The 26,865-nt window shown below is 40.6% G+C and overlaps 1 protein-coding gene and 1 long non-coding RNA gene across 4 annotated transcripts in view; one reads left to right on the top strand and one right to left on the bottom strand.

Moving 5' to 3' along the window:
* The window catches only part of NCKAP5 (NCK associated protein 5), an 881,023-nt gene that overhangs the window by 117,640 nt on the left and 736,518 nt on the right, over positions 1 to 26,865 (bottom strand). For all 3 annotated transcript variants that reach the window (XM_033231708.1, XM_033231709.1, XM_033231707.1), the window contains 2 exons: positions 8,174 to 8,275; positions 1,469 to 1,651 (listed from right to left, as the gene is read on the bottom strand). In XM_033231708.1, coding sequence (XP_033087599.1) covers positions 1,469 to 1,651; positions 8,174 to 8,275 — 285 coding nt within the window. The remainder of the gene's footprint in view (positions 1 to 1,468; positions 1,652 to 8,173; positions 8,276 to 26,865) is intronic.
* LOC117095095 overlaps positions 1 to 26,865 on the top strand; it is a 44,745-nt gene that overhangs the window by 17,197 nt on the left and 683 nt on the right. The gene's annotated exons all lie outside the window — the stretch shown is intronic.

Here is a 26,865-nt window from a genome sequence, read left to right as displayed (position 1 = left end):
CCTACTTAGTAGGCGACTGGGAGCATTACATGATCTAATGCTTCTGAAGTCCTTAAAAGGCCGTGCTACACATGGTAATTTCTCATCAACTAGAGCCAGATTCCTCTGTAGGGCAGGCTAGTGCATTTCATGCGGGCTTCCTTTCTGTTTCTACACAAGTATTTTAAAAAACATAGTTGTGAGCTCAAAAAGCACAATCATATGTTAATTGTTATGTAAATTACTACACAAATTCAAATTAATATGATACATGTTTATTATGTAAGTTAATACTACATGAGTATCCAGCACAAAGCAAGAAACTGCAGAACTTTCTTAAGTAATCCACATTTCAAATGTCTTCATGAATCTAGGTCTGGCTTGTTGGGTCCCTGAGAAACAAGACTGTCCACTGTGAGATGTCCTGGTGTCCTGGTACTCCATGACCATGGCAGAGCCCTATTAAGGATCCAGAAAAGAGCCACCTGGCTGTCCATGAAGTGCCTTACGAACCTTCTTTTTCCTCATTCAGGGGAGAGATTGCCTTAGAACATCAAAAGCTACTGTAATTGGAAGAATTTCAGCCAAAAAATAAAAGAAAGTGAAAAGCCTTTGAGAGGCAGAGAGAAAAAGAGGTGTGAACGTGAAAAGAACAGAGCTAGGGGCTCTGGGAGCCAGCGATATTCACAAAGCGAGGAAACATCCCTGACCATCTTTCCAGTCTGTTCCGAACCAGGCTCTGAGCAGTCATTATTCAGAGCACCTAACAACTCCTTAGAGGGGGCAATTTTGATAATGCAGCAGGCTCTGTACTTTGCATTGGAAGTCTGAGTACAAGGGAATAAACCCTAAATGCAAACGTGAAATCTTCTGAGTTCTTGTTCAGAGGATGACAAAGCTACTCCCTCATCAATATCTCCTGGGAGTTCTGGATTTTCTTGGTTTTTACACTGCTAAAACCATGAACTAAATGTATACAAATGGTAGAAAAATGACCTCCAAACACTCTGATCCAGGGTTTCAATTCTCGTGTGCTCTTTCCTTTTCTCCAACATTAGGGAATGGATAAAACAGCTATTTCAAATATTTCCCTTACATCAGTGTACAAAGAAGTCTACTCAGAGCACGAAGGAATCTCCAGCTCTGTAAGCCCACTGTGCAGATGGGAGTCATTCTAGTAGTAGTAATTATTAAAAATCCTGGTAAAGGAACTCTTGGCATGTATATAAGTAGAAATATGCCTACCTACACTGAAGTTGTGGTCTCTGTCATCTCACCATGCTGCCCTCCAATTTATAGTCAAATAGTGTTTTATGAGGCTATGGCACTGATGAAAGGAGGTCAATATAATACATGAGCAGGTGCTCCGCAAATGGTGGCTTCCTTCTTACCCCTCCCACCTGCCCTTCACCTCCATGACCAAATCCCACCAGAAGAGGATTCTTTTCTGGTTCAGTCTGATGCCAGAGTGCTTAAAAGGAGGCCTTACCCTTTTCCTGAGGTTCTTCCCATCGTGCCACGTATAGGAGGAGCCACTGGAGTACTCGCTGCAGGTGCTTGAAAGAGACAGTTCACTGCTGCTGCTGTAGCTGTTTCGAGGACAGAGATGACCAGGGATGACAGCCCCCAAGCCAGGGCATTTCAAGGCTGATTTTGTATTTAGTTGGTGTTCCTGAAAAAGCAGGACAGCTCTGAGCAAGGGCTTTGCTCAGAGGAGAGTAAATATCAATACAACCTTATGGTGAGGTAGGTGGGAATACAGATGCTCCTCAACTCATGGCAGGAGTACATCCCGATAAACCCACGGTAAGTGGAAAATCAGCTGAAAATGTACTCAATACACCTAACCCACAGAATATCATAGCTCAGCCCAGCCTACATTTACATTAGCCTACCATTGGGCAAAGTCATCTAACATAAAGCATATTTTATAATAAACTGTTAAATATCTCATGTAATTTATTGAATACTGTGCTGAAAATGAACATCAGAATGGTTGTATGGGTGCTCACAGTACAGTGTCTACTGAATTTGGCTCCATCACAAAGTTAAAAAATCTCGTTGAACTACCCTAAACTACAGATTGCCTGTATAGTACGGTATGATAGTTTGGGGCAGACTTTGCAGTCAAATTATAGGCTCCAATCCTGGCTCTGCCTCTCATTGTGTGGCTATGGGGAAACCATTTACTCTCTTTCTTTCTTAAAAGAAAATCGTGATGTTAGGGTGCCAATTTTAGATCTTTCCTGCTTTCTCTTGTGGGCATTTAGTGCTATAAATATCCCTCTGCACACTGCTTTAAATGTGTCCCAGAGATTCTGGTACGGAGGGGAGAGGGATAGCATTAGGAGATATACCTAATGTAAATGACAAGTTAATGGGTGCAGCACAGCAACATGGCACATGTATACATATGTAACAAACCTGCACATTGTGCACATGTACCCTAGAACATAAAGTATAATAAAAAAATAGAAAGCTTAAAAAAATAAATAAATAGAAAAGAAAATCATGATACTATTGCTTATCTTATAGGGTTATTACAAGGACTAAATGAGGGTCTAGTTGTGAAGCACATCACAGCATCTGGCCTATAGCAGGTGCTCAATTATTACAAGCTGCCATCATTATTAGGCAAAAGTACCACAAGGGTGTTCTTATTTTATCTAGCCATACTGGTGAGAATATCAAATCAGTATCAAAACATGATTTGAATGCTACAAAAGGACGAAGATAGAGTCACATCTTTGAACACAGGGTTCAAGAGCATGCAAACTGGCTGTTTGAGTCTAGTGGTCTGGATCCCGGGCTAGCCACTAAGCATGCACTCTTGAGCAAGGAAGACTTCTAAAACTTCCATGGTCTTCAATATCCTCTTTATAGAGGGTGCTGCTTGCTGAGATTTCTGCTACGGTTTCCTCTGGTTCTGATGGCATCATTCTAAGTCAACAACCAGATGCCCACTGCCTATCTGCGCTACCTTACAGGAAGCCATGCACAGCAAACACCAAACTCAGATATCATGAGCCTCCACTGTAAATATAATAGTGCTTTTTCATATCCAGTCCTGGTTACCATTTGGCTATCCACATGGCAATAACCCTAACATCAAACAGATCTGAGTTCTTAGTGGAAGGTTTAGGCTGTTAGAATTCTAGTGGTTCTGCATAAGGCAAGAGTGACAAATAAAGTTGCAAACCTCCAAGTACATCTTGACAGCCACATTATAGGCCCCTTGTGTAACAGATGAAGCTCTACAAACTGGACGGGCTAAATTAATTTACATCCCAACCACTGAGAACAGAATCTCTCTATTACCGTCTACTTCCAGTCTCCTATTTATATAAAGCTTTGTCTCAGAAACTCTTTGATGGGAAGCCATCTGTCTTTGTGTCACTTGCAGAGTGGCAAAGCCTCTTACTTATACAATGTATTGACACTTTGTGGCTGCCTTTCAGTACCTGAGTACTTATCACTGTTCTCCAAATGCAATTCCAACTGACGGTGACTAAACGCCAGCTTGCGGAAGGAAGGTAATGATGATCCTACGGTACTTGCGGTAAATATTAAACTCCTACATCAGTATATAGGGCATGTTTAATTTACTCTCTAATCAATATCTATAATGCTTAATAACATTAGATTTTCAGTATTAGGCATCTGCCTTACTATCAATACTTCATTTTTGCTGCATAACAATCTCTTTAAGTGATCTAAAAATGCCAACACATTTTACTATCCTACTTCTTCCCCCTGAAATTTGGCACTAAACATCATTGAAAGGAGAAACTTGTCTTAAAACCAGGCTTTCAGCAATATCTATTGATTTATGACCTTGCTTACTGCCGGATGTAACTTAGTTCAGGGGGGTTCATATCTGTATCTCCACAGATGCCTACAACCAGCGGTTGTGCTGCAGAGCAGCAACTGCCATTTCAGCCTCAGCCACGGTCGGCACCTGGAATGTGCACTGAACAAACTTTCAGAAAGAGCTCATCAGGCTCCGCTTCTACTGTGTGCTTTCTGTTTTCTCCATTCTGTCCTCTCATATTTTGTTGTTTAAGTAAGCAGCGTGGTGGCTGGCATGTAGGACTGCCCCTGCTCTGACAGACGTGTGTACGAGACAGAGAGAGAGAGAGGACAGAGAGAGAGAGAGAGAGAGAGAGAGAGAGAGAGAGAGAGAGAAAGAGAGAGAGAGAGACTGTGTCTGCTGTCCCACCAGGCTGTCCAGATCCAAACTCCAATTGCCTTTCTGCACTCTGCCTGGCTTTTGGTTACAGTTTATGTTCTGCCTTCTCCCAATGTATTGAGGGAGGCTTGCATGCAATTCTCTCTGTTCTTCTCGCCTGTTCTTCCTACTACATGTATTAAAATTATACCTATTTTTACAACTCAATTTCCAGGTCTCTTTTAATGAATAAGCAGCCTTGCCCACCAGTGCCCATGTGTACACCTCCTGTATAGATGTTGCATAAGATGACAGGAAACTAGGACTCAGAAGATGGGCTGGGGTGAGAAGGAATTGCTGCTTCTCCCTTGGCCTTGAACTTGAGATGCCCTGCTTTTTTTCTTTTTCTTAGATGGAGTTTCGCTCTTGTTGCCCAGGCTGGAGCGCAATGGCGTGATCTCAGCTCACCACAACCTCTGCCTTGCCTCCCAGGTTCAAGTGATTCTCCTGCCTCAGCCTCCCAAGTAGCTGGCATTACAGGCATGAGCCACCATGCCTGGCTAATTTTGTATTTTTAGTAGAGACAGGGTTTCTCCATGTTGGTCAGGCTAGTCTCGAACCCCCAAATAAGGTGGGTGATCCACTCAAAGTGCTGGGATACAGGTGTGAGCCACTGCGCCCAGCTGAGATGCCCTGATATGATGGCAGATGCTTGAGGGAGGTGGAGAAGGCCTGTGAATGTCATGTGGGAGCAGGCAGGGGCAAGGATGCTTAAGCAGAGAGGTGTCCTCTAAGATAGGCTTTTCACACTTTAATGTGAACTAAATCACCAAGGGATCTTGTTAAAATGCAGATTCTGAATCAGTAATTCTGAGGTAGGACCTGAGATGTATGTAGTATTTTTAACAAGTTCCCAGGTGCTTCAATGCTGCTATTCTGTGACCAGTGTTTTGCGCAGCAAGCCTCTAGGAGAAGCTATTAAAGAAGTCTGTCTCTTGTGTGGGTTCCCCAGCAGCACGTTGTGGTACCTCACAGTCTGACATGGGCTGTGCCAAGCCAGACAAAAGGAATGGTTGAGTCTGCCTGCTGGCAGGCACGTGAATTAGGGAGAGTGTCTGTGTACGTGTATGTGTAGTGGTGGTTACAGGGTAATTCCTTGCAAAGAAGACAAGGCAGCCACTCCTTTCTACTGGAAAATTCTCCCACCTTCTTACACTTTGGAAAATCAATGTTTGAATTTAATAAGGGATGCAGAATCCCTGACATCCTGGCTGCAAAGTGAGCTCTTTTTTCCCTCCAGTTTCCTTCATCAGCATGTGATTGTCACGTAGGATTATCTACTCCAGTGAATAACTGCTCTGTGGTTGAGCACTGGAACTCCAAGGCCATTTATGAGGTTTAAATTCTAGCTTTCACTTGCTAGCTCTTTGAGCTTGGGAAAATTACTGAACCCCTTTGTGACTCAGTTTCTTTCTTTGTAAATGGAGATAATGAGGGTAGCTACTATATGGGATCATTGTGATGACTGAACAGCCCCTGACAAATGCTAATGCTTAGGGACTTTTACATGGGTTTTGCTGCTATTATTAAAAATGTTTATATATATATGTATTCATACGTATACATACATATATACACATACACACATATAAAAACATTTATATATAAATATATATTTATAATATGTAATATATAAATATATATTATATTTTTATATGTATTATATAATACATAAATATATAAAACATGAAATATATATGTATATATACACATATATACATACATATATATACACATATATATATAGAGAGAGAGACAGAGGCTGGGTGCGGTGGCTCACACCTGTAATCCCAGCACTTTGGGAGGCTGAGGTGGGTGGATTGCCTGAGGTCAGGAGTTCGAGACCAGTCTGGCCAACATGGTGAAACCCCATCTCTATTAAAAAATACAAAAAAATTAGCCAGGCGTGGTAGCGTGCACCTGTAATCCCAGCTACCTGGGAGGCTGAGGCAGGGGAATTGCTCGAACCAGGGAGGTGGAGGTTGCAGTGAGCTAAGATCACACCACCATACTCCAGCCTGGGCAACAGACTGAGATTTCATCTCAACAACAACAACAATATATATACACACACATACACAAACACACACATGTGTCTTGGCTCTTCAACTAAGCCATCAGTTAGTTCATGGTCTCCCTACGGGACCCTGTTTTACACTTCCTGATATCCTATCATTTCTTGATGCCTGGTGCCTAAGTAGTAACTACATTAGGCAACAGCCAAAAGTGGATGGACTTTGTTACCAGAGATCACTGATGTGCGCTTCTGGCTTCTGGAGAGACATATTAGTAGAGGCCTGTGTCAGTGATCATTTCTACCTTTGCGGTGGTTTGCTGTGGGTGTGGCATGGTACCACAAATGAAGAGAACAGAAGAGGGCCAAAGGGACAGAGATCTTATGATTGTTCCAATATTGTTAGCAGGCACTGTGGACACACATTTCCTGTGTTATCTCATTTAATCCTCACCACAACTCTCTGAAATAGAAATATCATTATCCTCATTTTCTAAAAGGGAAGGCTGAGGCATTGAGGTTTTAATACCTTGCCCAAGTTGCCCTGTCAATACACCATTCTGATGCCTTGCCCAAGTCCAAGCCATCATGCCATGATGCCAAGTGAGCCCTCTGGCAATGAGCAGAGCTCCCAGAGATACACAGAACCCCATGAAACCCAGCGAGTTGTCATCAATAATAGTGATTCTTCTTAAAATTCTTCATAAAAAATGTGTATTAGCTTCTCTTGCAACATTATCTTAATTATGTTGATTTAACAGGCAAAAATACAACCTGTCTTCTGCACTATCCAAAGTGTATTTTCCTCATTGTTTATTTTAGATTACTACCCTGAATGATTCATATACTTTAAACATTCTTACTGTGAGAAATGCAGTAGAAAATCTACAATTTTAGTTAAAAAATAAAGATAAAGAATGAAGCTGGCCGGGTGCAATGGCTCACGCCTGTAATCCCAACACTTTGGGAGGCCAAGGCAGGCAGATCACAAGGTCAGGAGTTCAAGACCAGCCTGACCAACATGGCGAAACCCCGTTTCTACTAAAAATACAAAAATTAGCTGGGCGTGGTGGTGGGCACCTGTAATCCCAGCTACTCACGAGGCTGAGGCAGAAGAAGCGTTTGAACCCAGGAGGCGGAGATTGCAGTGAGTTGAGATCGCGCCATTGCACTCCAGCCAAGGCAACAGAGTGAGACTCCCTCTCAAAAAAAAAAAACAAAAAACAAACAAACAAAAAAACAAAACTCCTGACCTTAAGGCTATATTATAGATTGGATGCCGTTAGGTCTTTATAAACGTTTAAAGTGGCAACATTCCACTGAAATTCAATTGAAATCTAACTTGAGAATATTTTCATTTAATGGTCTATCTACACTGATAGAATTATTCAGTAAAATAAAAAAACAGTATCCACAAATGTTCATGTCATTGTTTTAAGCCTTACATTTTTCATTATATATTTATTTGGCAATTGTGTTTTTTCAAGTTACTCCTTTTATGTCAATGAGAGTTAAAAAGCCATGCTGGTTAAAGTTTTGCCAAATAAGCACAAAGCTAACCCCAGTTAGAGAAAAAAAATGCAGAGCCCATGAATTTTTAAAAGTTCATACATAATATATCATAAAAGTAGGATGAATAATATGAGATGTGGGTTTTAATAAAAAGCTCCTTGACCATTTCTCAGAGACTCTGAGATGTAATCAATATCCAAAAAAGGTGTCTTGGGGACAAAACCAAGATTTATGATATTTTTGTGGGGAATGACACTTTCTGTTTACTATATCAGCTGGGGGACATGATATTGAATTTCAGAGAACACAAGAAAGGAAGGTATTTTTATCTGCCTGATAATGCTTCAAGGATGTGCTTTATGGTTCGCTTGTGACATCATATTTGATGGAAGGAAAATAACAACCGAAACAAGTGTTCTGAAGGCAACTGGGAAACTCACGTGCAGCTCAGCATCAGTTCGTGACTGCGTCAGACTTCGGCTTCTTTCCACCTCTGAAAGCAAATCTCCGGATGAAAGATCCAAGAGACGTGAGTGAAGTTTCTAGGTAAAACCAAGCAGAAACATTAAATAGCGATAATTTAATTACTTGTTTCAAAATCCTGCCTTGGACAGTTAAATCTTAAAAGAGTTGGCATTTCCAAATTAGATAATACATGTCCTAATTTTTAAAAGTTTATTCTAGTTTATCAGTGTTCCGCACACGTTCATGTATGTGTGTATGCAAATTACATTTTGTAAACAATAGTCATGCTTTTACAGTCTGTCAGTCTGCCTTGGAAGATACGTAGTAGAAAAATATAAGTAGTAGTTAAAAAATAAGTAGTAGGAAAACTATGAACACTCTGATTTATTTATTGGGTAGTATGAAAATTAACATTTGATATTCACATTAAGAAAACCAATCACCAAGTTCACCTTATTATGTTGAGCAGTGGTTAAAATCTGAGCAGATAATTATAAAAGTGACCTTATTTCTAAACAGCAGTGATCTTGTGAAATCTTCCCTTGGACACATTTTAACTCAAAGTCATTAATGTCATCTGTTAGGAACAATTAATGTGAATAGAAAATAATTGCATCGGGGACCTGGGGACTCTGAGGATTTTGTACATTAATATTCACGTGCTATTCAATTATATACTGAATTCTTTATTTCAGTTTTGTTTGGGAGGCCTGCTAAGCCAGAGACATTTCACTGTATTAATCTTGATACTAATTACTAAGGCTTTTCTGTGGACATTAAATTTGATCTGTTTAATTGCAAATACAATAAAACTCGTGATTTATGCCTAATGTTTCTGCTAGGCTGATGACATTTTGAAAATGGCACTTATAGCCTGGCTTGTCTTGGTTACAACTTTTGTGGCTCTAGATGCTAAAAAAATCTAATTGAGTAAGTAAATAATGCGGCTAAGCGTGCCTCTCTCACTTCTGAAAAGTTTTTTCTACTCCTTTTTCTCCCTGGAGAGGCCCTGCTGCACACTGATGCTAATCTAAGAAATGCCTTTGCTTCTTTGCCACTAAGCAATGTTAGAATCATCTTAGAGGGCAGGGCTGTCCCACAGGTCACTCTGTCCCAGCATATCTACCATGTAGTCAGCAGGGACTACAAACTCCACTAAAATGAGCCACATTCTCTCTGTTCCCCATTCGACTCTCTTTAGGCTGAACTTCTGTGAGAGCCCCGAGTACTTGGTTAGTTGATTATTCAACAAACATGTATGCAGCTCCTCCTGAAGGACGGCACTGTGACAGGGCTGCATTCTATCCTCCTGCAAGGGTAAAGGTATTTTTTTGCTGTTGTGGGTTGGCCAGTTCTCCTTCTCACTGGACCTTCCATTTGTGTGTCTGTGGAAGTCCTTTCACAAAAAAAGAAAATAATTTCTAAACTGATTGCCTGTTGTTTTGAAAATCCAAATTTCTCCAGCAGAGCTAAGACCTCCATAGGTAACCAAAACCATGACATTGTTTCTGGACAGTTTTTATAATCCTAATACTATAATCTTCAAGCTCTAGAATCTGACTTCCCTGGGGGCAAAGACAGAATTTATCTCATCTTGTAATCTCTGGGACCTGACAAAATACATCATACTTAATAAGCAGCCCATTAGTGCTTGTTGTAGTCTATAAACAAAAAGATGTCTTTATATTTGACTCACCCATATATAAGTTTTAAAGATTGAGAGAGTGCCAAAAGAATTACAATGTTGTGAGACCTAAGAGTACATTTATCAATATGCAAACAGGACCAGAAGTTATGGGAAATGACATTCAACAAAAGAAATGATTTTGAGTGGTATATCATGTGATTTGAGAGAAGAGGCCTCAATGGATTAGCTATCTGACTTATTCAGTTCATGAATGCACTTCATTATTACTTCTCAGATACATGATGTCACGCTTTCACCTACTGCATGCATATATGCATCTAAAAACCCGCCCTCCTCAAGGCTGTTTCAGTGGCTTTTGTCCAAATGGGTCCCTTCCCTTCACTGAAATAGGGAAGGTCTGCATGGGAGAAAGGAGAGGTCCTGGGGCAAGGGCCAGGAGACCTGAGTTCTAGCCCTATTGAAGGTACACGTTCTACAGGATCTCAGGAATGTAACTGAACCTCTTAGTCTCAGATCCCTCATCTGCTAAAGAAAGATGGAAAAACTTAAACCAGAGCTACCATTTGATTCATCAGTCCATTACTAGGTACATACCCAAGGGAAAATCAATCATTCTACCAAAAAGATATAAGCACATACATGTTCATTGCCATGTTATTTACAGTAGCAAAGACATGGAATCAACCTAGGTGCCAATAAGTAGTGGATTGGATAAAGAAATATGGTACATATATACCACAGAATACAGCCATAAAGAAGAATGAAATCATGTCCTCTGCAGCAACACGAATCCAGCTAGAGGAGGCCATAATCCCATGTGAATTAATTCAGAAACAGAAAACCAAATACTGCATGTTCTCACTTACAAGTGGAAACTAGACACTGAGCACACATGGACATAAACATGGGAACAACAGACCCTGCAGACTAATAGATGGGGAAAAAGAAAGGGGGGAATGGGTTGAAAAACTACTTAGTGGGTACTATGCTCACTACCTGCGTGAAGGGACCTGCATCCAAAACCCAACATCATGCTATATATCCATGGAACAAACCTGCACATGTGCCCCCTGAATCTAAAATAAAAAGTGAAGTTAAATAAAATTCCTAACAAAGTCACAACATCCAATGACAGAATTATAGGCATCAATAAGTGTGTATTTTCAGAAAAAAGAAAGATAGAAGTGGCTATTTAACCCACCACCACAGGTAGAGAGAGGCACTGTCATAGTAAGAAGGGAAAACAAATAGGATAATATGCTGAAATTCACACAGGTTAGTTTATTGTTATACCTGACAGCTGGTGGTAGGTAATCTCTCAGATAATAAGGCACAAATGAATCATTCATTGTTATAGTTTTCATACATATAAGGCAAATAAAAAGTGACTTAGAAAAAATCTGTTTACATTTTTAAAAAACAATTTATATTTTTAATTATTATTTTATGTCTAAAAATTTTTAATTATTATAGGTATATAATAGTTGTTTATATTTATGGGGGTGCATGTGATGCTTTAATTCAGGTATACAATGTATAATGATCCAATCAGGGTAATTGGGTTACCTATCATCTCAAGCATAATAAAATCTACTTTTTTGTTAAGGCTATAGGCAAGGAAATGATAGGTAAATATCACCCAACTTCACACAACTTCCCTTAAATAACTATGAAAGCACACAACCCCATAGAGACTACATTTCTTATGACAAGAATTTTTATAATAGACTTATATTTTCATCATATATATAATACACAGGCGTGTGTGTGTATAGCATCACTTTTTATACTGATATTATATTACCTGTGCTTCAGTGAAAAATAGGTAGAATGTATACATGAGAAATTTAATTCACTGTCAAAAAGAGCGTAACTGACATAAGAAGGCCATGACCTCTTAAGAGGAGCTCCCCATCTTAGAGGGCAAATTTTCCATCACATACCCATGTATAGTTCATATTTACTGTTAGTGTTCATCTGAATAAAATCTCATCTGAAATACTTTAAACTTCCTATCTTTAATCTGCAACTCCCAATGAATTCTGGAGTTAGACATACTTTTCATACATGAAAAGTAGAGGACTACTCAGTATAGGCTGGAAATAGGCCTTGCATCATCTGTCACACTGTGTCAGTAACTGAGATGCAACTGGGTTTCAGAGATAGAGACTCCTCATTGAACACATTTTCAAACCAGAGGTAAGCGAGGGATCTTTTTACTCAGATGCTTCCTTTGATGGTGATGGTCTAACCTCCCTGTTAGACTGGCTTCAGTCTCTGGAATGTGCCCCTCCCCCATCTGAGTTGATCTTTGGTCCAATTTTCCATGGCACACTCTCCTCCTCCTGCCCCTAGATCCTGTCCAGTATTCAGGACGACACTGAAACCCTCCCTGTAAAGTCATCTATCCTCTCTAAACCACAGTGGATTCCCTGCCTTGAGGGATCAGACCGCCTCTCATTTCGGTCCTTTATCCAAAGTGCACTCTTACTGAGTTGTTCTCTGTGTAGGTTCTATCTTCTTAACAGGACGATCAGCTCCAGGAAAATGCAGGCTAATCCCTCAATTTCTACATTGTCCCAGTGGCAGGGACGAGCTGGGTGTCACAAAACCTCGGAAACCTTGGCCCTCTTCTTTCTGGGTGCATGGCTGGCCTGCATTTCCCAGCCTCCTTTACAGTCAGGTGTGCCTATATGACATGTTTAGTTCTAGGTCATGGAGCCTGAGCAAAAGTGACATCTGTCCTTTCTTGCCGGGCCCAGGAATACCTCCCTCAAATAGTCTTCCACGCTCTTTATCCTCCCACTGGCTTGATGCAGCCAACTCAGCACAGCAACCTTGGAAGCCACTTGTTGAAGATGAAGCCAACCAGGTATAAGGAGTTTGGCTTCTTAAATTCTCAACTGGAAGAAAGCTACCCTGGGAAAAGAAACAGTCTTTTTGGACCTGACACGAGGAAGATATCAACTCATACTGAATTTGGGCCATGATTCATTTGGAGTTTGTTGTTATTGCTGACACTGACCTGGCTGACACATCTCTCTCTGCAGCCTACAGGGTAGCCACTCAAGAAATATGCATGTTTCTATGTATATAGTTCATATGTGTACATATGTGCACACACGTACCAATATACAGGTATTTACACATGGATATGTAGTGCCTACATCAACAGCCCAAGGTGACACCCCCACTGAAGATTCTAGCTTCATAGGAAAGAGACTTGCTTTCTGTCACTATATGCAAGGGCAGGGGTTAGGAGATCATGTGAAGAGCTAAGATGTGTCACAATTTATAACAGAACGCATGCCTCATACAGGTGTAAAATACCAAGCTAAGCTTTGGGGACCTGACAATGCCAGGGCAGTCAGTGCCTGAACTACACATTGGGTGGGTAATATTTGGTGGGTTCACTTGCCTTCAGTCAGTCAGTTTTATGTTCTCTGTGCAGTTGTGTATCTGTAATTCAAGGCAGAGACATATCCCCCTCAACAGACTGTGCCAAGGACTGGCTGTCCTTTATCTGGCAGGATGAAGGTGGAGTGCACCCTTCAGGGTGGTAGTGACTGATTCTGCAGCTCTCTAGTTAATGATGGCAGCAGAGACTGGAGACTGAGGTGCATTTGAACCTTTCAGAGCTGGGCTGGAGGGCCCGAGTTTTCCATTTCATTTTCCTCAGTTCCTCAGATGCTCATTGAAAGCTTGTTGCACTTGATAGAATTCTGCCTCTAGATTTTTACTCAGCACCATGGTGATGTCTTAATTTTAAGGCAGTGATTGCTAAGGCCAGGAAGACACTGAGTCCTTATTTATTGATGCAAGTTGAGGTTAAAAAAATAGCTCATCTAAGAAATTTGGGCAACACAAGAAACCATGCTGGACAAATCAAGTAAAATAGATTGGTGAGCAGCTTTTGCATTTACTGATGTACTTCCTGAAGGTTGAAAAGGAATGTATGAAATTTTTCATGTCAGGATTTTAGAAGTTATTAACTCAGCTTTAGAAGTAGAGAGGAAAGTACAAAAGGGATCATTTCACCATGGTTCTCTTCTCTTCATTCAGATTTGGTGAGAGAATTCATCTACCACCATAATCATGCATATAATTAGTCTCCTCTCTCTCTTTTTTTTTTTCTTTTGAGACAGAGTCTCACTCTGTCACCCAGGCTGGAGTGCAATGGCATGATCTTGGCTCACTGCAACCTCTGTCTCCTGGGTTCAAGTGATTCTCCTGCCTCAGCCTCCCGAGTGGCTGGGATTACAGGTATGCACCACCACACCTGGCTATTTAGTAAAGACAGGGTTTCACCGTGTTGGCCAGGCTGGTCTCGAACTCCTGACCTCAGGTGATCCACCTGCCTCGGACTCCCAAAGTGCTGGGATTACAGGCATGAACCACCGAACCCAGCCCCTCCAACTATTGAAAGCCAAACATCTGCACAAAAGAGAAGTTTTAACTGTTCAGCACCTGACCTGAGAGAAGGGACGCCAACAGCTGCCCCGGCCTCTCCCCATCTCGGTGAGTCCTCGCCTGCTCTAACCCACTGTCTCTCTGGGTTCTGCTGCGCCTTGTCAACTTGGCTGGCTGCTTATTTGGACCTGGCCATGTTTAGGGATCACCCTCCCTCAAATCTAGTGGCCCAGATGTTGGGTTGATTTCTCAGATAAAGAACTTACTGCTTTTTCAGCTTTAGTTTTGTTTTCAAATCGTCTCCACTTTGGAGAGCTGTTCTCACCTCACAGCTTCTAGAAAGCTTCCTAGAGCCCCATTTCTGCTCCCTCAACTCTGTCCTAGGTGGGCTCTGGGCCCAGGGTTTGATGCCCTTTAAGCCCAACACAAGGGAAGCAAACCTCGAGTGAGTTCTTATGAAATCTCCTGAGTATCTTTTGATATTGCTAACTTCCTCTGATTTCCTGTTAAGTTCAGCTTTCTAGAGGATTTGGTGCATGTTTAAGAGAACCATTTTAAATATGACCCTGAACAGACATACTCAGGTAAATAAGCTTTGTTCCTTCTGTTGGGTAATAAGGCAATTTCACAGGTATGCATAAGGATCTCCAAAAGGAAGTTCCAGGACATTTTCTAAAACAGCTTGGAGCCTGATGAAAATAATTTTTCTGTGGAAGCCAAGTGATCTTCCATAAAAACCCCAAAGTTCTGCCTTATTCACATACTAGACTTACATTTTTGCCACACTCAGAAGTGTGATTTTTCATCAGTCCCTCCAGAATCCCATCAAGAGAGATTGTGGCAGATCTCTAGGTTCACATTTCACAAGTTTCATTCTATTCCATTAAGAATTTATTATAAAACTGAATATTACATAACTGCATAGCATATTATATAACTGAGTATTATATGGTCATTTCCTAGATTCACAAAAATTTGAGACCAGGACAAAATCTTTTTGGATAAAAGCTGATGTTTAATTAATTATGCCATTATTTCCATTTTGGGCTACAAAGATAAAACATAATATCTGCATTCAGCCTTCCTGCTGACGTGACAGTGTGCCTTCCGAATGTTCTTCTAGAGATCCTTTAAAAAAAGTCCATCATAATTTGATCTCACTTCAGTGTCTGAAAGTTTTACAGCTAATTTTTTTTAGCCATCTGCAACAGTCCTTGTTGGAATTATTATTTTCCCTGACAACTTTTGGACTTGCCTTGCATATCAACGTTTAGCTGCCCTGAGTGCATTCTGTTTTGCTCTGGATGGTGCCTTGGCAAATATGGCTCTATCTCTTTTCTACTTCTCCAAGACCCAAGGTTATAAAATATTTTTGAAACAATTATTCCACAGCTATATTCAAAACCTTCTTCAAGGGTCCCCACTTCCATGACAGCCTGATTATCCAGTGGCTACCTAAAGGAGCAGCATTTGGTTTGGTGATTAGAAAGTTTATTCATGGTCTCTGCAGCTTAGACTGATGACCAGAGCATCTCATACCAATCCTTATCTGTTGCAATTCCATTAACAGTGCCCCGAGGCCCACAGGGTGAGCACCAATGGGAGGATGGATGAGGATGAAAACAGCAGACCTTGCCCTCAAGAGCCTCCACTCTAATTAGTCCAACACTAATTTATGCTTTATGCTTTTTGAAGCATCTATGTGCAGAGTCATGACTATGAGCTATGAGAGACTCAAGGAAGCTCATTAACAGAGCTGACAATATCCCTGAGCAGACCAAGCACACAAAGGAGAAAAAAATACAAGAATTCTTAAGGCAGAACATGCAAACAAGATCACAGTAGAGTCAGGGTGCCATGCAGCTAGAGGTGGTGGAGGCCAGTGTATTCACCACACAGTTAAGGATATGTAAGAGAATATTCTGTGCAATAGGAACTTAGCTCTTCCTGCAGAGCTCCCAAATCTCTTGGTTTGAAGTCTTTACAAAAAAAAAAAAAAAAAAAAAATTCAGAAATATTTCAGACCTAACAGCAAAGTGACAGAATGTTGAGAAAAAGGACAGAAGGTTAAGGCTCCCATGGCAGGCCAGTCAGACCTGTTGGCAGGAGGACAGCCGAAGAGTGACTCGCATTTGCTTGCCAAGCCTGAGTCTCTGAAGCTTCCCTTTTGTCTTCTTCTGTGAATATGATCTAAGGGAGGAAGTGATTCAGCACAGCCTGAGCCTATTCTGGGATCTAAGAGACACAGAAGTGCCCTGAAATTTCCATTTTCATCACTAATTACTTTAACAGGTACTTTAATAAGTGCTTTCCAATTGCCCCCGCTGTTTTGTAAAATTATCTACACTGCATTTTACATTTTTAATCAAGCTTTATTTTTGAAAAGTTCTGACTTTCTGAAGATTTTGCCTTTTACATGTAGGGGAACACATTTTTTCCCTCTGATTTCACCAAACTGAAAGGATTAATTAGTGGGGGGAAAAAAACCCCAAAACTTGATCTATTTTTACCAGACCTATCGGAAGCTCCACTTATGGTCACTAGAGTTCAATGTATCACTTATTAGGAAGAAATGAATTACTCCTTCCTCTGTGGGGGGAAGAGACACTCTGTGAAGTCCTTCCCCTATTCTAATCTCATGAATCTTCATACTACTGTGTGGAAGAAGCTGTCATCTTAGTTTTTAGAGATGAAGAACCCAAGATGACAGAAGAGAAGAAAGGCATCTGAAGTCACAATGCTACATATATTTCAGGAAGCAGGAGAGCCAGGATTCTGTCCCAGACCTGCTTCCTTCTAAGTCCAAGCTCTTCCTATCATATTCTGCTTGCTTTTTCTATGAAGGGAGGGACGTGATACCATCATTGCTTTCTTTGACAAGGCAAATCCTATGGAAGTAGCTTATTTCTGTCTAAATGTTAAGCCCACAATTTGAGCAACTCCCATCAAGTGAATTATGTTGCCTTGGTGATTTTCCTTCCCAGGTTCTGCTTTAGAGGCAGATAATTTGGAAGGAAATAATAATAATAACAGCAACAATAATAACTGTGAACACTTATTGAGCTCTTTTTAGCACTAAATATGTGTTTCACATATGTTATCCTTTTAAATCCTCATTACAATCTACAGTAAGAACTACCATACCTGTCTTACAGGTGAAAAAACTGACATACGGAGCTAAAAAAATCTTGCCTAATGTCACATAAATAGTATCTGAACCCTGGACAGTCTGACTGCAGAGTTCATGCTCTTAATTCTACCCAGTTAAATCTGGTTAATGATGGTTTGCTATAGACAACTTATTAAAATAACAATAACAATTAATCAGACAGTAAAATGAACTGCATAGAATTAAAAAATCATTACCTCTAAATACAATGTGATATCTTTGTTTGCTAGACTTAAACATCATTCATTCATTTACTCAAAATCACGCTTTCCTTATTATTATTCCATTGTTATTACTATCGGTATTTGATTGGTATTGTCAATTTCATTTGCTTTTTAGATCTCTCCATTCTTTCCATTGAAGCATAATTCCATATGTAAATTTGGACCTAACTGAAAAAATAAAACTATGCAAAAAAACATTGAACATTTATGGAGTGCTCACTTGCAGGCTAGGTCTTGTGCTAAGTGTTTACATTATTACTATTTTTTAAAAATTTAATTCAATATTTTGTTTTATTTTTAATTTTCCATATTGAGGTACAGGTGGTATTTGGTTACATGAGTAAGTTCTTTAGTGGTGATTTCTGAGAATTTGGTGCACTCATCACCCACGCAGTATACACTGCACCATATTTGTCATCTTTTACCCCGTGCTCCCTTCCCACTCTTCCTGCCAAGTCTTCAAACTCTATTCTATCATTCTTATGTTTTGCATCCTCATAGCTTAGCTCCCACATATCAGTGAGAACACAGGGTGTTTGGTTTTCCATTCGTGAGTTATTTCACTTATAATAATAGTTTCCAATCTCATCCAGGTCACTGCAGATGCTGTTAATTTCTTCCTTTTCATGGCTATGTAGTATTCCATTGTGTATATATACCACAGTTTCTTTCTCCACTCATTGACTAATGGGCATTTGGGTTGGTTCCATGATTTTCCAGTTGTGAACTTTGCTATAAATGTGTGTGCAAGTATCTTTTTCGAATAATGATTTGTTTTCCTCTGGGTAGATACCCAGTAGTGGCACTGCTGGATCAAATAGTAGTTCTACTTTTAGTTATTTCTTTCTTTTTTTTTTTTTTTATTTTGTTGCGACAGAGTCTCACTGTCTCCCAGGCCGGAGTGCAGTGGCGTGATCTTGGCTCACTGCAAGCTCCGCCTCCCGGGTTCACGCCATTCTCCTGCCTCAGCCTCCCGTGCAGCTGGGACTACAGGCACCCGCCACCATGCCCAGCTAAATTTTTTGTATTTTTAGTGGAGATGGGGTTTCACTGTGTTAGCCAGGATGGTCTCAATCTCCTGATCTTGTGATCCACCCGCCTCAGCCTCCCAAAGTGCTGGGATTACAGGTGTGAGCCACCGCGCCCGGCCCTACTTTTAGTTCTTTAAAGAATCTCCATACTGTTTTCCATAGTGGTTGTACTAGTTCACATTCCCATCAGCAGTGTAGAAGTGTTCCCTCTTCACCACATCCACTCTGATATCTACTGTTTTTTTCATTATAGCCATTCTTGAAGGAGTAAGGTGGTATTGCATTGTGGTTTTGATTTGCATTTCCCTGATCATTAGTGATATTGAGCATTTTTTCACATGTTTGTTGCTCATTTGTATATCTTCTTTTGAGAATTTTCTATTCATGTCCTTACCCCTTTTTGATGGGATTGTTTTATTCTTACTGATTTATTTGAGTTCATTGTAGATTCCGGATATTAGTCCTCTGTCAGATGTATAGATTGTAAAGATTTTCTCCCAGTCTGTGGGTTGTCTGTTTACTCTGCGGACTGTTCCTTTTGCTGTGCAAAAGCTCTTTAGTTTAATTAGGTCCCAGCTATTTATCTTCGTTGTTATTGCATTTGCTTTTGGGTTCTGGGTCATGAAATCCTTGCCTAAGCCAATGTCTAGAAGGGGTTTTCCAACGTTATCTTCTAGAATTTTTATAGTTTCAGGTCCTTAATTCATCTTGAGTTGATTTTTGTATGAGGTGAGAGATAAGGATCCAGTTTTATTCTCCTACATGCGGCTAGCCAATTATCTCAGCACCATTTGTTGAAAAGGGTATCTTTTCCCCATTTTATGTTTTTGTTTGCTTTGTCTAAGATCACTTGGCTGTAAGTATTTGGGTTTATTTCTGGGTTCTCTAATCTGTTCCTTTGGTCTATGTGCCTATTTTTATACCAGTGCCATGTTGTTTTAGTGACTATGGTCTTATAGTATAGTTTGAAATTGGGTAGTGTGATGCCTCCAGATTTGTTCTTTTCGTTTAGTCTTGCTTTGGCTATGCAGGCTCTTTTTTTGGGTTCCATATGAATTTTAGAATTGTTTTTTTCTAATTCTGTGAAGAGTGATGGTGGTATTTTGATGGGGATTGCACTGAATTTGTATATTGCTTTTGGTAGTATGGTCATTTTCACAATATTGATTCTACTCATCCATGAGCATGGGATATGTTTCTATTTGTTTGTGTCATCCATGATTTATTTTGTAGTTTCCCTTGTAGAGGCCTTTTGACTCCTTGGTTAGGTATATTCCTAAGTATTTAATTTTTTTGCAGCTATTGTAAAAGGGGTTGAGCTCTTGATCTGATTCTCCACTTGGTTGCTGTTGGTATATAAGAGAGCTACTCATTTGTGTACATTAATCTTGTATCTGGAAACTTTGCTGAATTCTTTTATCAGTTATAGGAGCTTTCTGGAGGAGTCCTTAGGATTTTCAAGGTAAATGATCATATCGTCAGCAAACAGTGACAGTCTGACTTCCTTTTTACCAATTTGGATGTCCTTTATTTCTTTCTCTTGTCTGATTGCTCTGGCTAGGATTTCCAGCACTATGTTGAAGAGGAGTGGTGAGAGTGGGTATCCTTGTCTTGTGCTGGTTCTTAGAGGGAATGATTTCAACTTTTCCCCATTCAGTATTATGTTGGCTGTGGGATGGTCATAGATGGCTTTTATTACATAAAGGTATGTCCTTTATATGCTGATTTTGCTAAGAGTTTTAATCATAAAGGATGCCAGATTTTGCTGAATGCTTTTTCTGTATCTATTGAGATGATCATGTGATTTTTGTTTTCAATTCTGTTTATGGGGTGTATCACATTTATTGACTTGTGTATGTTAAACTATCCCTGCATTCCTGGTATGAAACCCACTTGAACATGGTGAATCGTTTTTTTGTTCTGTTGTTGGATTCGGTTAGCTAGTATTTTGCTAAAAATTTTAGCATATCTATGTTCATCAAGGATATTGGTCAGTAGTTTTCTTTTTTGGTTATATCCTTTCCTGGTTTTGGTATTAGGGTGATGCTGGCTTCATATAATGAATTAGGAAAGGTTCCTTCTTTCTGTTTCTTGTGGAATAGTGTCAAAAGGATTGGCACCAATTCTTTGAATTTCAGTTAGAATTCTGCTGTGAATCCACCTGGTCCTGAACTATTTTTGTTGTTGGTAATTTTTAAATTACCACTTCATTCTCACTGCTTGTTAATGGTCTGTTCAGGGTATTTCTGGTAATTCTTTCTGGTTTAAGCTAAGAGGGATGTATTTTTCCAAGAATTTATCCATCTCTTTTAGGTTTTCTAGTTTATGTGCATAAAGGTGTTCATAGTAGCCTTCATTGATCTTTTGTATTTCAGTAGTGTCAGTTGTAATGTCTCCTGTTTTGTTTCTTAGTGAGGTTATCTGGATTTTCTCTCTTCTTTTCTTGGTAATCTTGCTAATGGTCTATCAATTTTATTTATCTTTTCAAAGAACCAGTTTTTTGTTTCATTTATCTTTTTATCTTTTGTATTTTTTTGTTTCAGTTTCATTTAGTTCTGCTCTGATCTTGGTTATTTCCTTTCTACTGCTGAGTTTGAGTTTGATTTGTTCTTGTTTCTGTAGTTCCTTGAGGTGTGACCTTACAGTATCAGTTTGTGTTCTTTCAGTCTTTTTGATGTAGGCATTTAGGGCTATGAAATTTCCTCTTAGCACTGCCTTTGCTGTATCCCCAAGGTTTTGATAGATTTTGTCATTATTGTCATTCAGTTCAAAGAATTTTTTATTTCCATCTTGATTTCGTTTTTGACCCAATGCTCACTCAGGAGCAGGCTGTACCATTTCTGTGTATTTGCATGGTTTTGCAGGTTCCTTTAGGAGTTGATTTCCAGTTTTATTCCACTGTGGTCTGAGAGAGTGCTTGATATAATTTCAATTTTCTTAAATGTACTGAGACTCATTTTATGGCCTATCATGTGGTCTATCTTGGAGACAGTTTCACGCACTATTGAATAGAACACGTATTCTGTGGTTGTTGAATGAAATGTTCTGTATAAATCTGTCAAGTCCATTTATTCCAAGGTATAGTTTACATCCATTGTTTCTTTGTTGACTTTCTGTCTTGATGACCTGTCTAGTGCTGTCAGTGGAGTATTGAAGTCCCCCACTATTATTGGGTTGTTGTCTATCTCATTTCTTAGGTCTATCAGTAATTGTTTTATGAATTTGGGAGCCCCAGTGTTATGTGCATGTATGTTTAGGACTGTGATATTTTCCTGTCAGACAAGGTCTTTACCATTATATAATGTCTCTGTCTCTTTTAACTGCTGTTGCTTTAAAGTTTGTTTTGCCTGATCTGATAATAGCTACTCCTGCTCACTTTTGGTGTCCATTTGGATGAAATGTCCTTTTCCATCCCTTTAAGTTTATGTGAGCTCTTATGGGTTAGGTGAGTCTCCTGAAGGCAGCAGATGGTTGGTTGGTGAGTTCTTATCCATTCTGTGGTTCTTTATCTTTTAAGTGGAGCATTTAGGCCATTTACATTCAATGTTAGTATTGAAATGTGAGGGGTACCATTGCATTCATTGGGCTCGTTGTTGCCTGTGTACTTGTTTTTTTTTTGTTTGTTGTTTTTGCTTTTTAACTTGTATTTTGTTTTATAAGTCCTGTGTGATTTATGCTTTAAAGAGGTTCTGTTTTGATGCGTTTCCAGGATTTGTTTCAAGATTTAGAGGTCTCTTTAGCAGCTCTTATAGTGGTGGCTTGGTGATGGCGAATTATCTCAGCATTTGTTTGTCTGAAAAATACTATATCTTTCCTTCATCTATAATGCTTAGTTTCACTGTATACAAAATTCTTGGCTGAAAATTTTGTTTGAAGAGGCTGAAGATAGGGCCCCAATCCCTTCTAGCTTGTAGGGTTTCTGCTGAGAAATCTGCTGTTAATCTGATAGGTTTCCCTTTATAGATTACCTGGTGCCTCTGTCTCAGAGCTCTTAAGATTCTTTCCTTCATCTTAACTTTGCATAGCCTGATGACAACGTGCCTAGGCAAAGATCATTGTGTGATGAATTTTACAGGTATTCTTTGTGCTTCTTGTATTTGGATGTCTAGGTCTCTAGTGAGGCCGGGGAAGTTTTCCTGGATTATTCCCCCAAATATGTTTCCAAGCTCTTAGAATTCTCTTCTTCCTCAGGAACACTGATTATGCTTATGTTTGGTTGTTTAACATAATCCCAGACTTCTTGGCAGCTTTGTTCATATTTTCTTATTCTTTTTTTCATTGTCTTTGTTGGATTCAGTTAATTTGAAGACCTTGTCCTCAAGCTCTGAATTTCTTATTTCTACTTTTTCAGTTCTATTGCTAAGACTTCCAGAGCATTTTGTACTTCTAAAAGTGTTTCCAAAGTTTCCTGAATTTTTGATTGTTTTCCAAGCTATCTATTTCCTTGAATATTTCTCCCTTCGCTTCTTGTGTTCATTTTTGGATTTCCTTGCATTAGGCTTTGCCTTCTCTGGTCCCTCCCTGATTAGCTTAATAACTAACCTCCTAAATTCTTTTTCAGGTAAATCAGGGATTTCTTCTTGGTTTGGATCCATTGCTGGTATACTAATGCGATTTTTTTGGAGGGTGTTAAAGAGCCTTGTTTTGTCATATTAGCAGGGTTGGTTTTCTGGTTTCTTCTCATTTGGGTAGGCTCTGTCAGAGTGAATGTCTAGGGCTGAAGGCTGTTGTTCAGGTTCTTTTGTCCCATGGGTATTCCCTTGATGTAGTACTCTCCTTTTCCTATGGATGTGGCTTCCTGTAAGCAAAACTGCAGTGAACTGCAGTGATTATTGTCTCTCTTCCAGGTCTAGCCACCCAGTGAGTCTACCTGGCTCCAGGCGGGTACTGGGGGTTGTCTGCACAGAGTCCTGTAAGTGAAATGTCTATGGGTCTCTCAGCCGTGGATACTAGCACCTATTCTGGTGGAGGCAGCAGGGGAGTGCAGTGGACTCCATGAGGGTCCTTAGCTTTGGTGGTTTAATGTTCGATTTTTATGTTGGTTGACCTCCTCCTAGGAGGTGGCACTTTCCAGAAAGCATCAGCCATATTAGTGTGGAAAGGGACCAGCGGTGGGCAGGGCTCTATAACTCCCAAGATGATGTACCCTCTGTCTTCTGCTACCAGGGTGGATAGGGAAGGACCATCAGGTGGGGATGGGGCTAGGCACATGTCAGCTCAGACTCTCCTTGGGTGAATCTTACTGCCCCTGCTGTAGGGGATGGGGGCGAGAATCCCAGGTCACTGGAGTTGTGTGCCTAGGAGGATTATGGCTGCCTCTGCTGAGTCATGAAGGTTGTCAGGGAAGTGGGGGAAAGCTGGCAGTTACAGGACTCACCCAGCTCCCACGCAAACCAAAGGGCCGGTCTCACTCCGACCATGCTCCGTCTCACCCTGCCCCCGCCCCTTCAACAGCCCTGAGTCTGTTTCCAGGCAGAAGGTGAGACAGGCTTGAAAACTTGCCCCAGGCTACCCACCTTCCAGCTGAGAAAGAAAAAAGGCTTGGTTCTTCCCCTGCACACCAGATCTGCACCCTCCTCTGAGTTCTGGCCAGGAGGCCTCTGGCCCTGTTCCAATTGTTACAAAGCTCAGCTAGAGATTTCCTTCTTCCTGTGGAGTTTTACCCCCTGCTCCTCTGGCCACCCTCCTGATGGATCCCTGTGGTGCCATGCAGAAATGTGCTGTTAGGGGACACAGCAAACTCCCAGGGCCTTTCTGCTGCTTCTTCCACCCCTGTATTTCACTCAGCTCTCTAAACTGACTCAGCTCCAGGTAAAGTCAGAAACTTCTCCCACAAACAGACCTTCAGCTTCTCCAGTGGGGGTGTGTGTTTGGGAGAGGAGGGTCTCGCTTTCCCACTTCCGCAGTTGGGACACTCACAGTATTTGGGGCATCTCCTGGGTCCTGCAGGAGCAGTGGCTTCCTTTGCAGGGTCTGTGAGTCCTCTCGGGATTGCTAGTTTGTTCTTGCAGTCGATCTGGAGCTAAAATTCATAATGCGAGCCTCCGCATGCTGCTCTGTCTGGAGCTGCAATCTAGTCCTGCCTCCCGTCCGCCGTGATGAAGGTGATATGCATTATTTTTCCTTATTTTATCCTTATGGTCACTTTGTGAGGTAGAAACTCTTATCAACTCCATTTTTCAAATGAGAAAACTGAGGGACAAGAGGGGCTAAGTAACTATCAAGCCAAGGATTTGAACCTGGACATGAACTTAAGGGCTGCCCCTATGGAACCTCATTCTCTGCCACTATATTGTCTTACCCATGTTTGAATGTTGGGGTACAATGACGAACAAGCACACTCCCTGCATCAAGGTGCTCATGGGACAGGCTGAGCAGGCACCTGCAACATAGTATGCTGTGGGAACCCTCAGCAGAGGGGTTCCGGGGCTTCTCCTAGGGAAGCTGTAGCTAAGTCTTAGCACAGCTAAGAGATGTTACGGAGAAATGATGACTCAGGAGAGGGGCTGTCTTAGTCTTTTCAATTGGTAAAACAAAATACCACAAAATGGGTGGCTCATAAACAATAGAAATGTATTTCTTGCAGTTTTGGAGGCTGTGAAGTCCAAGATCAAGGTGCCAGCAGATCCAGTGTCTGGGGAGGGCCTATTTTCTGGTTCATAGATGGCACATTCTCACTGTATCCTCATGTGGTGAAAAGGACAAGGCAGCTTTCTGAGGACTCTTTTACAAGGGCACTGTCCCATTCATAAGAGCTCTCATGCTCGTGATCTAATAGCTTCCCAAAGTCCCTGCCTCCTAATGCCATCACCTTGGGGGTTAAGATTTCAACATACGAATTTGGGGGAAGATACAAACATTCAGGCCAAAGCAGGGGTCAAAAAAGAAAGAAAGGTCTTTCTCAGAAGAGCATATGAAAAGGTCCAGAGAAGAGAGAGAATGTGACATTTTCTGCAAAAAGTTTAGCAAGACCATAGAGGCAAGTTCAAGAGGAGAATGGTGAGAGATAACGTCTCAGCAATCAGGAACTTGGGTCAAGTCACACAGTGAGCAAGTAAGTAGCTGAATTAGGATCTGAGTCCATCACTTTCTCTGAAATACATGGTTTCCTCTACTCTTTTGTCTACCCCATACTTTTCCCAATGCTGGCCTTGGCTGTGGGCCTCCATTACTCTTATCTATGCACAGAAAGGAAAGGTCTAGAGGAAGAGACTACAGATGGGTCTCTGGGAAGAAATGTAGACACAGTGGACATTCACACAGCTTTGATGCCTTCTTGGTATGCTTCTTCCCAAAAGGGGTGGCTGGGGACGCAGGGGGTCAGTCCAGGGACCTCAATTATGCTGCATGCTAGCAAAGAGCCACTAGCACTCCAGAGATCCATAATTGGTAATCCTGAAGACAGGCAGTGACTCCTCCTGTGACACCAAAGGGTTCCATATGTTATCCAGATGGTCAGCAAGAAACCATACGTGGGCCCTGCTCTTGTAACTACAATGAGGAGACATTAATATCAAACGATTATCACTCCACTCTGGAAGATAACCTCCAAAGAAGGGAAAATGCCATGTCAGTGTTTTGGAAAACCAAAAAAAAAAAAAAAAAAAAAAAAAAAAAAAATATATATATATATATATATATGTAGAATTATTTATAAGATGGGTACTTACTTACATTATTAAAGGAAAGATTAGAACAAATGAAATTCAGAGTTTGAGAGATTACATAATCACTGGGACCTTCATAGCCTGCAATATTGACTCTCACAGTATTCTGCTGCATGGGGGCTGGGAGAATAAAGAGATCAGAGTGTTGATGAAAATGACTTTCGTGATGTGCACTCATTTGTACTTTACAGCTCAACGTCCTGGTTTTAATGGGACATGTTGCTGGAGTCCCATTCATTTTAAAACATTTGTGAAGATGCATTACATAAATGCAATCTCTGGCTGAATGTTCAATGAAAGCCCATTGTCTCACTTCCCTTGCTGGTTAATACTAAGTTGTGCATTATCAGGGTTTCCAACTTATTACTTCAGTTTGCCTTATAGGCTTTGTTGCTACAGATCCGCATCATGGTTTCCCTGTAGCTTTATCCCCAAAGTAGTTTTTTAAATCCACTGTTACTTTACCCCATGATAAGAAATGCCTCATGGTATTATAAATGAGCAGTTGAAAATTGTTA

The sequence above is a fragment of the Trachypithecus francoisi genome, unplaced genomic scaffold (genome assembly GCF_009764315.1).
Source record: "Trachypithecus francoisi isolate TF-2019V2 unplaced genomic scaffold, Tfra_2.0 Lachesis_group13, whole genome shotgun sequence".
NCBI lineage: Eukaryota > Metazoa > Chordata > Mammalia > Primates > Cercopithecidae > Trachypithecus > Trachypithecus francoisi.
This window is presented reverse-complemented; position numbering and strand designations above follow the sequence as displayed.